The sequence below is a fragment of the Phascolarctos cinereus genome, unplaced genomic scaffold (assembly GCF_003287225.1).
Source record: "Phascolarctos cinereus isolate Bilbo 61053 unplaced genomic scaffold, phaCin_HiC Scaffold_4;HRSCAF=312, whole genome shotgun sequence".
Taxonomy (NCBI): domain Eukaryota; kingdom Metazoa; phylum Chordata; class Mammalia; order Diprotodontia; family Phascolarctidae; genus Phascolarctos; species Phascolarctos cinereus.
This window is the reverse complement of record NW_027555847.1, coordinates 280,795,978-280,809,214: the sequence shown is the minus strand read 5'-3', so window position 1 is coordinate 280,809,214 and position 13,237 is coordinate 280,795,978. Positions and strand designations below refer to the sequence as shown.

The window sequence follows — 13,237 nt, the reverse complement described above, 5'->3', positions numbered from 1 at the left end:
GGGACCCTGTTTCCTCAACTGTAAAATGGAGATAATAAAAGCTTGTACCCCACTGGGTTGTTGTGAAGATTAAACAAGGTAATATTTGCACAAAGCATTTAGCACAGTGCCTGACACTTAGTAGGTACTACATAAATGATTATTCCCTTCCCCCATTGTTAAATAGTAAGACCAGAAAATGCTACAGTCAGCCAATCAAAAAGTATTTACTATTTACTGTGTCCCAGTCTCAGTGCTAAATGCTGAGATAAAAGTGAAAACAGCCCTTGTCTTTAAGGTGTTCACATTATAATGAGGTAAACAGCATCTAAATAACCAGGCACATTCAAGATATATGCAGAACTCAAAGAAATACTAGTAATGCCTTTTTTCTTGGCCAGATCAAAGGGTGCTTAGAATACGCTATATGATAGAAACCAGCACATCAAAACAGCTTTTTTGTGTGTAAAATAGAAATGTAAATCTGTCAGAGCAGCTGTAGGTGTTGTGTCCTACCAGTTCCCTTTCCTTCCTCAATTTGCATGCCATTAAGCACTGAGCACCACGGAGTCCCTCAAAGCACAGCTATTTGCTACATCCTGTGGGTCCTTTTGAGGATTCATGGACTTGCATTTAACTGGGTGCATGTAGCAAGTTTATCTAAAATGTACTTAAGATAATGTTGATGGAGCGAAAATTACTTAACTGTGAAAACTGAATAGAACTAGAAAATAAATCTTGATTTTAACTTAAAGAATTCTTAAAAATATTCTTTTCATGTCTCTTTAAATCACAGAGACACAAATCTAAGCCTTATTCAAAAAAACAGGAAGTGAGTCACCTTCTTTGGCACTGCATTATTGTTTGGTCTTGTGTACAGAGCCACAGGTCTCAGTTAAATGAAGTACTTGAACATCTCCTCATGCATAAAGGACAGCTTCAGGAAAAATTCTGGTAAGGGTTCTCTTTTAAACCTGTTGGAACACAGGAGCAACTTTTGTGCTTAAATATTAAACAGCCTTTTTGTTTAAATGTTAATCACACCTTATCTGGCAATGAAAATAATTTATAATCACAGTGTGAAGACCAGAGGCCATTTATATACTTTTCTTTAGTTCATTTTCTCCATAAATTGTTTTTAGCTTTTTTTTTTTTGCAAAATCTTCATGACATGCATCGCAATTTGTCTTAACTAAAATTTGTTATTGATAACATCTCAATTCCAGCATTTTAAACCACCTTAATTTTCCATGTAGTAAATGTGAGCATGAAATATCATATATCATTCTTCACATAAATATATTTTCAAAAAAGTTTTGTGAAGCATAACAAAAAAGAAACGAATCTTGAATGGTGAACATTATTTCCTTTCTGGAACATGGTTTTGAAAACTCACATTAACTTGCATATTCAATTGGAAAAGAAAGCTTTAAATCAAACTCAGAAGACCACTTGAGGTGAACTAGGGAGGAAGAATGAAAATGAGGCAATTGGCAGAAAAATGGCCGTAGATGATCACTCATAGAGCGATCTTTGTGTATAAAGGCCCTCCAAAAAATGATTGTCTTCCTGAAAGAGAATCACACTTTCTAATTATTTGTTGTTGTTGTTGCCCCTATGAACAGCAGTAATATGTATCCTTAAGGCAGGATGCAGTCTGACTTCTCTTAAAAGATTTCCCCCACTATTGTCAGTTGATTTTAAGCCACTTGGAGATATATGCCCACACCTCTGAGGCCAGACTGTGAAGTATCTCAGAACTAGTAGATTCAACTTGCAATTAGAGCAGAATTAGGTAACACCCCACACCCAACACCTCATTATCAAAACCATCTCTGGAAATCTGAAGGATTCCTGACTCTTTGTGACCTGATTTGGGATTTTCTTGGCAAAGATAATGGAGTGGTTTCTCATTTCCTTCCCCAGATGAGGAAACTAAGGCAAACAAAGCTAAGTGACTTGCCTAGGATTACATAGTTAATAAGTGTCTGGTGCCAAATTTGAACTCAGATCTTCCTAACTCCAGGCCCAGCTCGCTATCCACTGTATCATCTAGCTGGCCCTGTCACTCTTCAGATGGTTTCTTTACTGGTAAAATAAAGAGGTTGGCCTATATAATTGTTCGGTTATTTTTTCACTCTAAATTCTGTGATCATTCCTCGTTGTGGATACAATAATATGTGATCATTTTTTTTTCATCTTATAGAGCTTTTGTAAATTCATACACTGTACTTCATAAAATCTCTATAAAAATTTTATATTTTCAAGTAGGCCTTAAGTTGGTGTCAACAAAGGCAAACATGTATTGATTCTATAGGCATTAGGCAAAAAGGAACTACGAGTTGCCTTTGACTATCTAATTGTTTTTACTTTTTAATGAACTGACATTTTATTTTTCATAGAATTTAGTGGCTTTGCTTTTTAATTATTTAGGCTGGATTCAATCCTTGGTTTGTTTATCCTTGGAGATGCTGCAAAATTGAACACCTCCTGCTTAAAAGTTTTCCTGAATCTTGGGAAATTTTTTATTTCAAGCTGTATGTCTCCTCAGAAGCAGGTAACAGCTAACTTAAATGTGATCAAGGGGGTTTTCTACAACTATAGTTCCTGTTAGTGTGCTCCCCCCATGAATATTAGTTGGTTTCAATTAGTCAGCCACATATAATTAGCTTTAAGAAATAAATATTTGCTACAGGGATACAGTTGGTGAATGACGTTCCCCACCCCTCCTCTTACCATAAGTACTGGGGCCAGTGGACTGGGACTGAGAGAGTATAAAAGACAAAGGGGTGAGTCCTTCTGTAGGAACTCTCAAGATTTTGCCCTAAGGATAGGGTTGGTGAATTAGAGCCTCAGGGCCAAATATTATTCTTCTAGGCCCCTGAGCTAAGAATGGTTTTTAACATTTGAAAACAAAATTAACTTTATTTTAAAATGTAAAAGACTTTTTTGGGGGCCTTACAAAATAAATAGTATAATGGATTTGGGTTCTTCTCACTTCACTCTGCATAAATTCTTTTAGATCTTTCTAGGTTTTTCTGAAAAAAATCCTGTGGTCAAAACACAAAAAAATGTACAAAAACTTTTGCAAAGATGATTCAACTCATCATCAGTGCATAGAATATGCACACATTTATGGACATCATTAAATCCAGCAGATCAAAAAGACAAACAGAGCTTGTTGTGAGACAACTCAGCAATTATTGCATCCAAATAGAAGCCTTGAGTGAGACAAGGATAGCAAATGAAGGCTAGCTTATCAAAGTCAGCAGTATAAGCTGGCCACAGTGAAGGGGAACACTGTGAAGCTGGCATAGGTTTTGCAATCAAAAGCAAACTAGCCAGCCAACTTGTATGCCTACCAAAAGGAGCAAAAGACAGGTTTATGACAATGTGATTGCCACTTGCAAGAAAGCTCCATGCTTCCACCGTGACGAACCCTCATGAAGTCAAAGAAAATTTTTATAAAGATCTGGCGACCTTCAACATCAATGCGATGAAAGAAGATAAGCTTATAATTCTGGGTGACTTTAATGCAAGAGTAGGAATGGGAAGAATAGAGTTGGGAACAGCAGCAGTAATGATCACTCACTACTGAGGACCTGGGCATCTCGTGATCTTCTCATCACCAACACTGTCTTCCATTTACCTAAATGAAATAAAACTTCATGACCCTCACAGCAAACATTGGCATTTAATAGGCTATGTCATTGAAAGCTGAAGAGACAGACAAGATGTGTGAATGATGAAGGCAACATGTGGTGCAGAGTGCTGGACTGATCGTAGATTTGTCCTCCTCAAGCTGAACATTCAAAATCAACAAAAGCAGCAAACCCCAGAGTAAGACAATAACCAGAATACTTAATATCAGCAGATTAGAGTTCCCACTTCTCCAAGTGGGAATAGTTCATTGCTAACTTGGAAGGAAGGCTGAGCCAACATATGGTTGGTAACGGTGGAGAAGAAAAGGAAGGGGTAGCTTTCAGAGATTTAGTGTACAGTACTGACAGAACACTTGCAAAAATCAAGATTAGTTTGACAGAAATGATAAGGAAATTCAGAAACTGCTAAACAAAAAAAACAAGAACTCAACAGGGTTTACCAGCGGGATTGTTAACCTGTCTCTGAGAAGGCAATGTTTAACTCCATCAAAAAGCAAATTGCAAGTGAAGCTCAGAGAGATGCAGAATTCTTAGATCAGTAAGAAGCCAGATGAAATTCAGTTTTACACTGATAGTAACAATCTAAAGTGCTTTTATGATGCCCTGAATGCTATTTATGGGCCAAAGACCTATAGTGTTTCTTAGCTATTCAGTGCTGTTGGAGTCAACATTGATTAGTAATAAGGAGAGATGGGCTGAACACTTCCACAGTGTTCTCAATGGATTCTCATCAATCAGTACTGAAGCCATTCTCTGTAAACCTCAGGTTGAAGTCATCTTTCTCCAGTCAAACTTCCAACTAAAGAAGAGGTTTTGACTGTCTTTTGGATTCTTTCCTATGGCAAAGGACCTGATACGGATTCTATTCCAGCTGAGATTTACAAGGCAGAGGGTCCACTGCTCATACAAAAGCTGACTGAAATTTTCTGGATTATATGGCAAGAGGAGGTTATCCTTCAGGAGTTAAAAGATGGCTCCACTGTCTATTTCTATAAAGGTAAAGGAAATCGGTTGTCCAGTGTTTGGGAGGCTCTGAAGGAAAGTGTGGGAGAGAAGAGGTATTAGGCTGCCTATCAAACTGAAGGTCTACAGAGCCATTGTCTTTACCTCATAGTTGTATGCCTTTAAAACCTGTGTGGCATACCAGAGCCATGCCAGGAAATTGAATTGCTTCTATTAGAATTATCTTAGGAAGATTCTGAAGATCACCTGGTAAGATAAAGTTCCTGAAACCAAAGTCCTTTTTTGAGTTAAACTGCCAGGCATTCAAATTCTGTTGCAGAGAGCTCAACTTCTATTGGCTGGCCTCATTGTTTGAATACCAAATATACCCTTGCCTAAAAGACTTTTACAGAGAGCTCACACAAGGTAAGCATTCACAGATGAATGACCACATGAAGCAAACACACATGAAGACCAGAAGAAATGATACAAGGATACTCTCCAGGTCTCTCTATAAAATTTTGAAATTTATTGTGTGACATGGGAGACACTGGCAAAGGACTGCCCAGTAAGGCATGCCTACATCAAAGAAGGTGCTGTGTTCTCTGAGTGAAGCGGAATTGCAGTAATTCAAAAGAAATATGAGATGTGTAAATTTAGAGATATTTCCACCTTGAATATTCACGTGGACTATTTGTAGCAGAGCCTTATGAGCTCATATTGGCCTGATCAGCCACAGCTGGACATACTATATCTTGACTCCAACATAATAATGTCATTTTGGTCCTCTTCAAGAAGGTTCAAAAACCAACCAACCAAATGTACCAAATATTGTAGTTAATTTGTCATGTAAAATTCTAGGATGTTTTTTAATATATACCTATGTGTAGTTATTTTGCTAAAATCTCAATCCTAATAAACCACAAATAAGATATCTAAGAATTTTTTTGCATATTAGGAAGAAAACAAGGATAATGACTCTTCATGGGAGTGGATTATAGCCTACATGTATACAACTATTCTTGGAGACATTTGTCTGCATGCAACTACATCCAATTTACGGAAAATTGCTTTCATGGGCTTCAGTGACTGTGAAAAACTCTCAGAATATCTAGAACTAAAAAACACAGAATCAACAGAACCTGTGGAATTAAAGACAGCAAGTTTTTTAGACCTTTTAAAGTATTTCTCTTCACAAATATCAGATAACTGTAAGTATAAGCATTTGTATCTTATCAATTAGTTTAAAAAGCTGCAAATTTATATGTATTTATCTGTATGTGTACATTGACATATGCAATTTAGCTTTTTGAAAACAGTTGTGATAGAGAAAATTTAATCAATATCATGTTATTGTTCTAAAGAGAATTTGGTAGAATTTTCCAAAATATTTAAAAATAAGCACTTTCCAACAATGAGAATTTTAAAGTCCTTGTAGTACAAAACATTTAGCAATAACATCAATCAGGATTTTTCATGATGTTTTGTATGACTGCAGATGTATAACCTATATCAAATTGCTTGTCTTCCCAATGAAAGGGAAGGGTAAGAAGTGGAGAGGCAAAATTTGAAACTCAGTTTTTAAAAAAAAAATTTAAATGAATGTAAAAAACTGTTTTCACATCTAATTGGAAAAAAAACACAAAATATTTTAGATATTTTATGAATATAATCCTAATTCCTGAAACCAGGATTGACTCTAGGCACAATATGAAGTAGAGGATGTTAATCACCTTTAAACTCCTCCTCTTGGGTGGAGCCTAGAAAGCTAGAAGCCTAGAGTAAAGGTAGCAACACAACCAAACTCACCCAACATTCCCCTCCAAACAATTTTAATATAATACATCAAATTGAATTCTATATTGACACTGTCACCAAAAGGTCAGGGTGGGACCTAGAAAGTGGATCAAGGAGAGATGATTTAAGAATTAATAGACTGGGAGTAGCTAGGTGGCACAGTGGATAGATCACTGACCCTGGAGTCAGGAGGACCCGAGTTCAAATGTGGCCTCAGATACATAACGCTTACTAGCTGTGTGACTCTGGGCAAGTCACTTAACCCCAATTGCCTCACCAAAACAAACAAACAAACAAAAACCACAAGAATTAATAGAAGGCTTGAAAGCCACGGTCAATAATATAGCCTTGGCCTCATTTTTCAAGAAATTATGAAGAAAAACTACCCAAATATATTAGAACCAGAGGGCAAAATAGAAATCAAAGACGCCAAGTGATTAGGTTATCCAAGGGGGGAAAAAAAGATGTGAAGGTATGAGGAGCAGCTAGCTAAGTGGTGCAGTGGTTAGAGCACCAGCCCTGAAGCCTGGAGGACTGGAGTTAAGATCTGGCCTCAGACATTTACCAGCTATGTGACTCTGGGCAACTCACTTAACTCTCATTGGAAAGAAAGAAGGAAAGAAAGAGAGAGAGAGAGAGAGAGAGAGAGAGAGAGAGAGAGAGAGAGAGAGAGAGAGAGAGAGAGAGAGAGAGAAAGAAAGAAAGAAAGAAAGAAAGAAAGAAAGAAAGAAAGAAAGAAAGAAAGAAAGAGGGAGGGAGGGAGGGAGGGAGGGAGGGAGGGAGGAAGGAAGGAAGGAAGGAAGGAAGGAAGGAAGGAAGGAAGGAAGGAAGGAAGGAAGGAAGGAAGGAAGGAAGGAAGGAAGAGAAAAGAAAAGGAGATGTGAACTGGATTATAATCCAGTTAGGTAGATTTATAACTAATTTAATAACCAGAGTACTCAAAAGAGTTTTAATTTTATAAAACATTCTCTAGTTATATAACAACATAGGATCCTATTGTGTTTAACATTTTTAATTAAAGACTGATGGATTTATAAAGAGTATGCTAGTTAACTCTCCAGATGACACAAGCTTGGAGGAGATGCCTTGAAAATTGTATGACAGAGTCAAGAGCCCCAAAGATCTTTTCTAAATAGGCTGAAATAATTGACCAAATTTCAATAAGTTTAGATGTGCTTCAGTTAATTTGTCACTATTTAATTTAAGTTGTAAAATCAAAAATTTTTTATGAGAAAGTTTAAATTTAACTGGAATAAAAATTGTCCTTTTTTTGTGGCTGTGAGTATGTTTCTGCTGCTTATTACTTGTTTGTTATTGACCAGAGGAGTATTGAATGAATCTCTTTCTGTAGCTGCATCTGTTAGAGGCAATAAGGGAGCCCAGGTACTCGGTCTAAAATTAAGAGATCAAATCTGGTCCCAGATATTTACTAGCTGACCTTGGCACATCACTTAACCTCTGTCTGCTTTGGTTGCCTCAACTATAAAATGGGGATAATGGCACCAAGGTTATTGTGAGAATCAAATGAGATTATATTTTTAAAGTGCTTAGCCCAGTCCCTGGCACATAGTAGGTACTTAATAAATGCTTTTGTCCTTTTAGGGAGTTTTGCATGATTATAACATGTGCATTGAAAACAGCTTTTGGAAAAAAGCAGTTCATAGTGTAGACTAAAAAAAGATTTTAGAATTTTTTTCCCCCTTCTCACTTGCTGACTTTTTCTCTTCTGATGATGTTTTCTCTAAATGCTGTATTTGAAAGATTCTTAGCCACCTCCCACACTGGACAATTATCTGTTCACCAGTCTAGATCTCTTCCCTAAGAGATTCCTGGAGGGAATAAATGAGATGTCTTCATATGTGCTCATTGTTAATTGATATTACAACATGAAAAAAATAATAACATCTCGTTCCTGAGCTGGGATTAGTGAAATTTTGCTATTTGATGAAAAATCTGTTGAGACTATAATTTGATGTTATTTTGAGTTTTGATTTCAGGCATGATTGCCTCAATTGTCAGTAAACCAACAAATAGTTAACTATTTGAGGGAATATTATGTGCTGCCTAAAAGGAATGTAGTCTGAAAACTACTACACGGGGATGTTTCTACCTGGGAAAGCTGAGAGACAACATTCCATAGGCAAAGTTAGGATTCTCTTGACTCAATTTTCCCATTGTGGTATTTATTTTCTGAACAGGAAAATTTCTCCACCTGGTTAATTCTGAGCCTGGTTATGGTACCCTGTTAATAATGTGGAACTTTGTTGTATTATTGACTATTAACTATGGTTCTTACCTGGAATCAAACAGAGCTAAGGGAGATTTTCCCCTTTAATGGTTTATGTCAGATCAGTTCATGCCCTTGAAGAGACTGTTGTTGCAATACTAAATCTATCAATTAATAGATTAATAGTAAAATATCTGAGTTACTATCATGGGATGCAGAATGAAAGATCTTACTATTATTATTATTATTATTTTTTTTTTTTGGTGAGGCAATTGGGGTTAAATGACTTGCCCAGGGGCACACAGCTAGTCCCCTGCTCCACCTAGCTGCTCCGATCTTACTATTTTTAATCTGAAATTGTGGTCAACTCCATATCCTAAGCAGCTAAGGAAATAAGTTCTTAGATTTGCCATCCCCTTGCTACTAGTTATATATTCATGTATAATATTAGGTCCTTGAAGTATCTCATTCTTTTAGGATGATATGAGAAATACAGATATCTATAGATATAAGTATCTGTGTGAGTTTGTGTGTCTATATGTGTGTTGTGTGTCTATGTGTATCCTCAAAAGAGAGGGATAGGGATAAGCTATAAAAAAAGTTTCTTAATTTAATGGAGTGGTAAACTTTGAGAAAATAACAAAATTAGGCTGTTAGATATAAATGATTAACTTCCAGATGTTTCTAATAGGAATTGCAAATTTTGATTATGTTTTAATAAGTTCTCAAGATTGAATTAAAGATTTTACATATAAAATTGCATTAATAATTGTAAAGAAAATTTTGAATCATCTTTTTTTCTATTCCAAAATCTCTTTCTGATAACATTAAGGAACAAAAGAACTCATTTTTTTGAGTCATACCCTCATGAATCCTTTCTAAGATTCCTCCTGAAGCCTGTTGATGGCATATCCATAAGAGATACAGAGATTGGGTAAAAATAAAAAGAGCAAATGCTATATAAAAACTGAAATTCTCTGAAGTTTTAGGGAAATTATGGGTTCCTACTTTGGGGGTCTTTTTATAGATCTGTTGTTAATTTTGTCACATTTTACAAAATTATACTAAATCTTATCACTAGCAGGCTTAGTAGCATAACCTAGGGGATTTCTACAAGTGACTTGGAATCTAGAGATGGAATGAGGAAGTACCTCCTCAGACCTGCCCTGACCCATGCATAGATAGGTGCTGGAGAAACGCACAGGAGGTGCTTTCCAGAATCCTGAAGATCATGAATGCTGCCCAAAGACTTGACATCCCTGTAAGCTATAGCTATGCTGGATTTCTTTATTCATCCTATTGTAATCCTGCTTGTTTTATTAGTTCTCTGTGTTGTTACTTTTTCTGTAAGTTGCTTATTATTTTTCCTTGGGCTGACACTGACTTGTGAGCCTTGTACTGCAAGGTTGTCAGGCATGGTTTGCCCACAGTGTTTACGCAGAGGACCATCGAGTGGTCTCCAGCTGCCTTTCTTGTCAACAGCGTAAATCCTTGCAGAAGAGAACTATGAAAAAGAGGGGGGAAATGAGGACACTACCATCTGAACACCTTCAGACTGACTTTATTGGCTATGGATATATTTTGGTGTGCAGAGATCAATTGAGCCATTGGGTAGAAACTTTTGCTGCTGATAAGACACACTGCCACCAAGGATGCTGAAGAGATGACCTGGATCCATCACTCCCATGTGAAGCCTGCCATGATTGACTTCAGCCCAGCAGAAACAACCCCTGATTAGCCTCTGGACCCAGTAATCTGAAAAAGGACCACAACACTGATCAGTAATCTTTGGCTGCTTGTTAGTTAGATGCATTTGTTGTTTGCACTTGCACTCTTGGGGTTGGGAGACAAGGGGATCCCAAACTTATATGCATCTGATTCAGCAAGCCAGCCATGCATTTAACTAGGCCATCTGCTATGAATATGTTCACATGCCCCTTTGTCCTTGGGAGAAGGGATGCCGCTGATGGGCCTGGAGGAAGAAAACCAAGACTCATGTGATTATTATTTTGCAGTCAATAAGGCAAAATTAGATACAACACCAAATTGTGCTGTTGTGGGCTGGAAGAATGAGTCCTCCCACTCATTCACTTTTCTTTAAGAAAAGATCACTAACCTTTTGAAATTATCACCCCTCTTGAGTTTGCAACATATTGGCAAGTTGCCAGTTCTTTGTTATGAGCAAAAAGGAGGCAAGGTCAGGAAAATGGGGAGGTAATTATAACCTATCCCTGAAATGAAACGAGACCATTCAGAATGGAAAGGGCCTTCTGAGAATTTTTCTTAAGCTGAGAGGCCTGGCATACATGAATAGATTTTTAGGATAGCCTCACAGGGAATATATTTTCTGTGTAACAGAAAAGCTTATTACTGGCTCCCCTCAAATTGGATGGGGCAGTTGTGAGTTAAAGGAGGTGCTTTTTGGCCTCCTATCCACACCTACCCCACCTTCTAGCATACACTTGCAAGGCAGGTATGAAGCCAGTTAAGTTTCTGCTACACTTGCCCCTTAAGTGGGAGAGCCTGAACATATTTCCCTCCTCCCCCCATTATGTCACCTCTATATGAGACTGGACACAGTATAGTGCTAGTAAATGAAATGAACAAAAATTTACAAGTATTTGTTAATGAAACTGTAGGTTCAGTGGAAGACATAAATGCTGAGGTCCACGCGGTTGGGACTGTGGCCATACAAAATATGCTGGCTTTAGATTTTTCCTGGCAGAGAGAAAAGGGTTATTATGTACTTTTGCAGATCAAGAGTGATGCGCCTGGGTTCTTGACAACTTCAATAACATTCATGCCCTTATGGACTTGGTTTGGAAAGCCTGGAACAAATTCCAGGAGGATGGGAAGGAACCTTGGGCCCCATGGGAATGGCTGACCTCTTAGCTTTTGTGTGTCCTCACAGGGATTGTGTATTGCTTATGTTTACAGTGCCTCCCTTGATACAAAGAACTGATTCTCAAAACAACTCCCAAATTACAAGCAGCAGGGAATTGGATGATGTAGTTGAGGGCAGAAGAACAACATAGGTTCACTTGTGATGCTATGACATGAGTATGAGCACAAAATGGGGGTTGTGCAAAGTCTGCTACTAGTGCAGAATCAGTCTGAGTGACTCTATTTTAAACCTTGTTTAGACTTTGAGTGCATTTGTAGCCAACCTGCAGGAGGTGGTGGTCTGGAAATACTCCTGTGCATGTGTACTAATCTCATCTCCTATGATACCGTAATGAGGGAGGAGCTGAGGCAGCAATAATTCATAACACAATCAAAATACAATTGTCCTTATATGGAAGCTGTTTACTCCTCTCTATAAAAAGCAGCAATCACAGGCCACTTGTTGCCTTGTTGTGCTGATAAACTCGTAAGTCTTATTTCCTTAGTTTGCCTTATTGACCAAGGCTAGTCCAAACCAAGATTTTCTCTTAACAATTTCTTTTTACAATTGTAAAATCCTTATTCTTTATTTCATTTTTTAAAATTTTTCCTTAAAACATCATTGTATTTATAATCAATTTTATTGTATCTTGAAAAAAAGTGTACCTTTATTTTTGATGCTACTGTTGATATTGTTGATAAACATTTTTTCCAGGTATCTGCTTTTCTTAATATTTTTCTTTCCCGTTGTGTTAGGGATCTTATTTGATTTGCTTATTCCTTTCAATAATTTTAAATTTATTTTGAGAATTTTTAGCAGTTTTGATTCTTTTTGAAGAATTTCCATCATTTTGAGGGAAAGATTAAAGGTTCTTAAGCAGCTTTTCTCTCCTGTTTCAAATATTTATTTCTATGTACAACAAAAAGAGAATTATATCTATTTTTAAACATTATTTATAATATTATGTTAAAAAAACTTAAAAAACTACAGATAGTTATTATAGATTTGCAAACTCCATAGAAGTTTCACAGTAAAGTTTTTTTATTTTCCTCACTTATATAATCTTTTAAATAATTAAGATGACACATAAGAAGTTTCTGGTTTTTTTTTTAATAGATTGTCAAATGACCTGGACTGTTTACTATGGCTTAGTGTACAATCTAGTGAAAATGACCAGAGAACTCTATGAAGATGAGAGGCAAGATGGACTAAGAAATTTATTGTGGAAAACCTTACAGGGAATAAAAGATGAGGAGAAAGATAAGAGGATCTTGAGTGCTATGGATATAGCTGAGGTAGGTCTAAAGTCCAATAGATTAATTGATTTGCATGATCATTTATTCTTAACACCTATTTGTAAGGAATTTGTGATTTTTCACATCTGAAGATATGACTTAATATACAATTAATGTAATTGTAGAATTAAACATTGAAATAATATTATTTTACAATAAGGAAGAACTATCAGCTTTTTGGTGAAAATTGCATTAACAGTAGCTCATATTTATATACTGCTTTACAACTGACCAAATTCATTCCTTATTGCAAACAATATTATCTCCATTTCATAGATAATAAAATGGGCTCATACAGCTTTTGTAATTTGTCTAAGGCCATAATGTTAATAAGTGGTGGAACAAAAAGTAGATTTATTATTTTATTTTTCCCAGTTACATGTAAAAACAATTTTTAACATTTGCTTTGTAAAATTTCGTGCTCCAAATTCTCTCCCTCCCATTCCCACCC

General features: G+C 36.5%; 1 protein-coding gene across 1 annotated transcript in view; it reads left to right on the top strand.

The window, feature by feature from the left end:
* The window catches only part of TMEM232 (transmembrane protein 232), a 176,110-nt gene that overhangs the window by 57,099 nt on the left and 105,774 nt on the right, over positions 1–13,237 (top strand). Inside the window, exons 7-10 of the mRNA XM_020968819.2 lie at positions 776–933; positions 2,413–2,536; positions 5,542–5,794; positions 12,608–12,786. Of these exons, the coding sequence (XP_020824478.1) occupies positions 776–933; positions 2,413–2,536; positions 5,542–5,794; positions 12,608–12,786 (714 nt within the window). The remainder of the gene's footprint in view (positions 1–775; positions 934–2,412; positions 2,537–5,541; positions 5,795–12,607; positions 12,787–13,237) is intronic.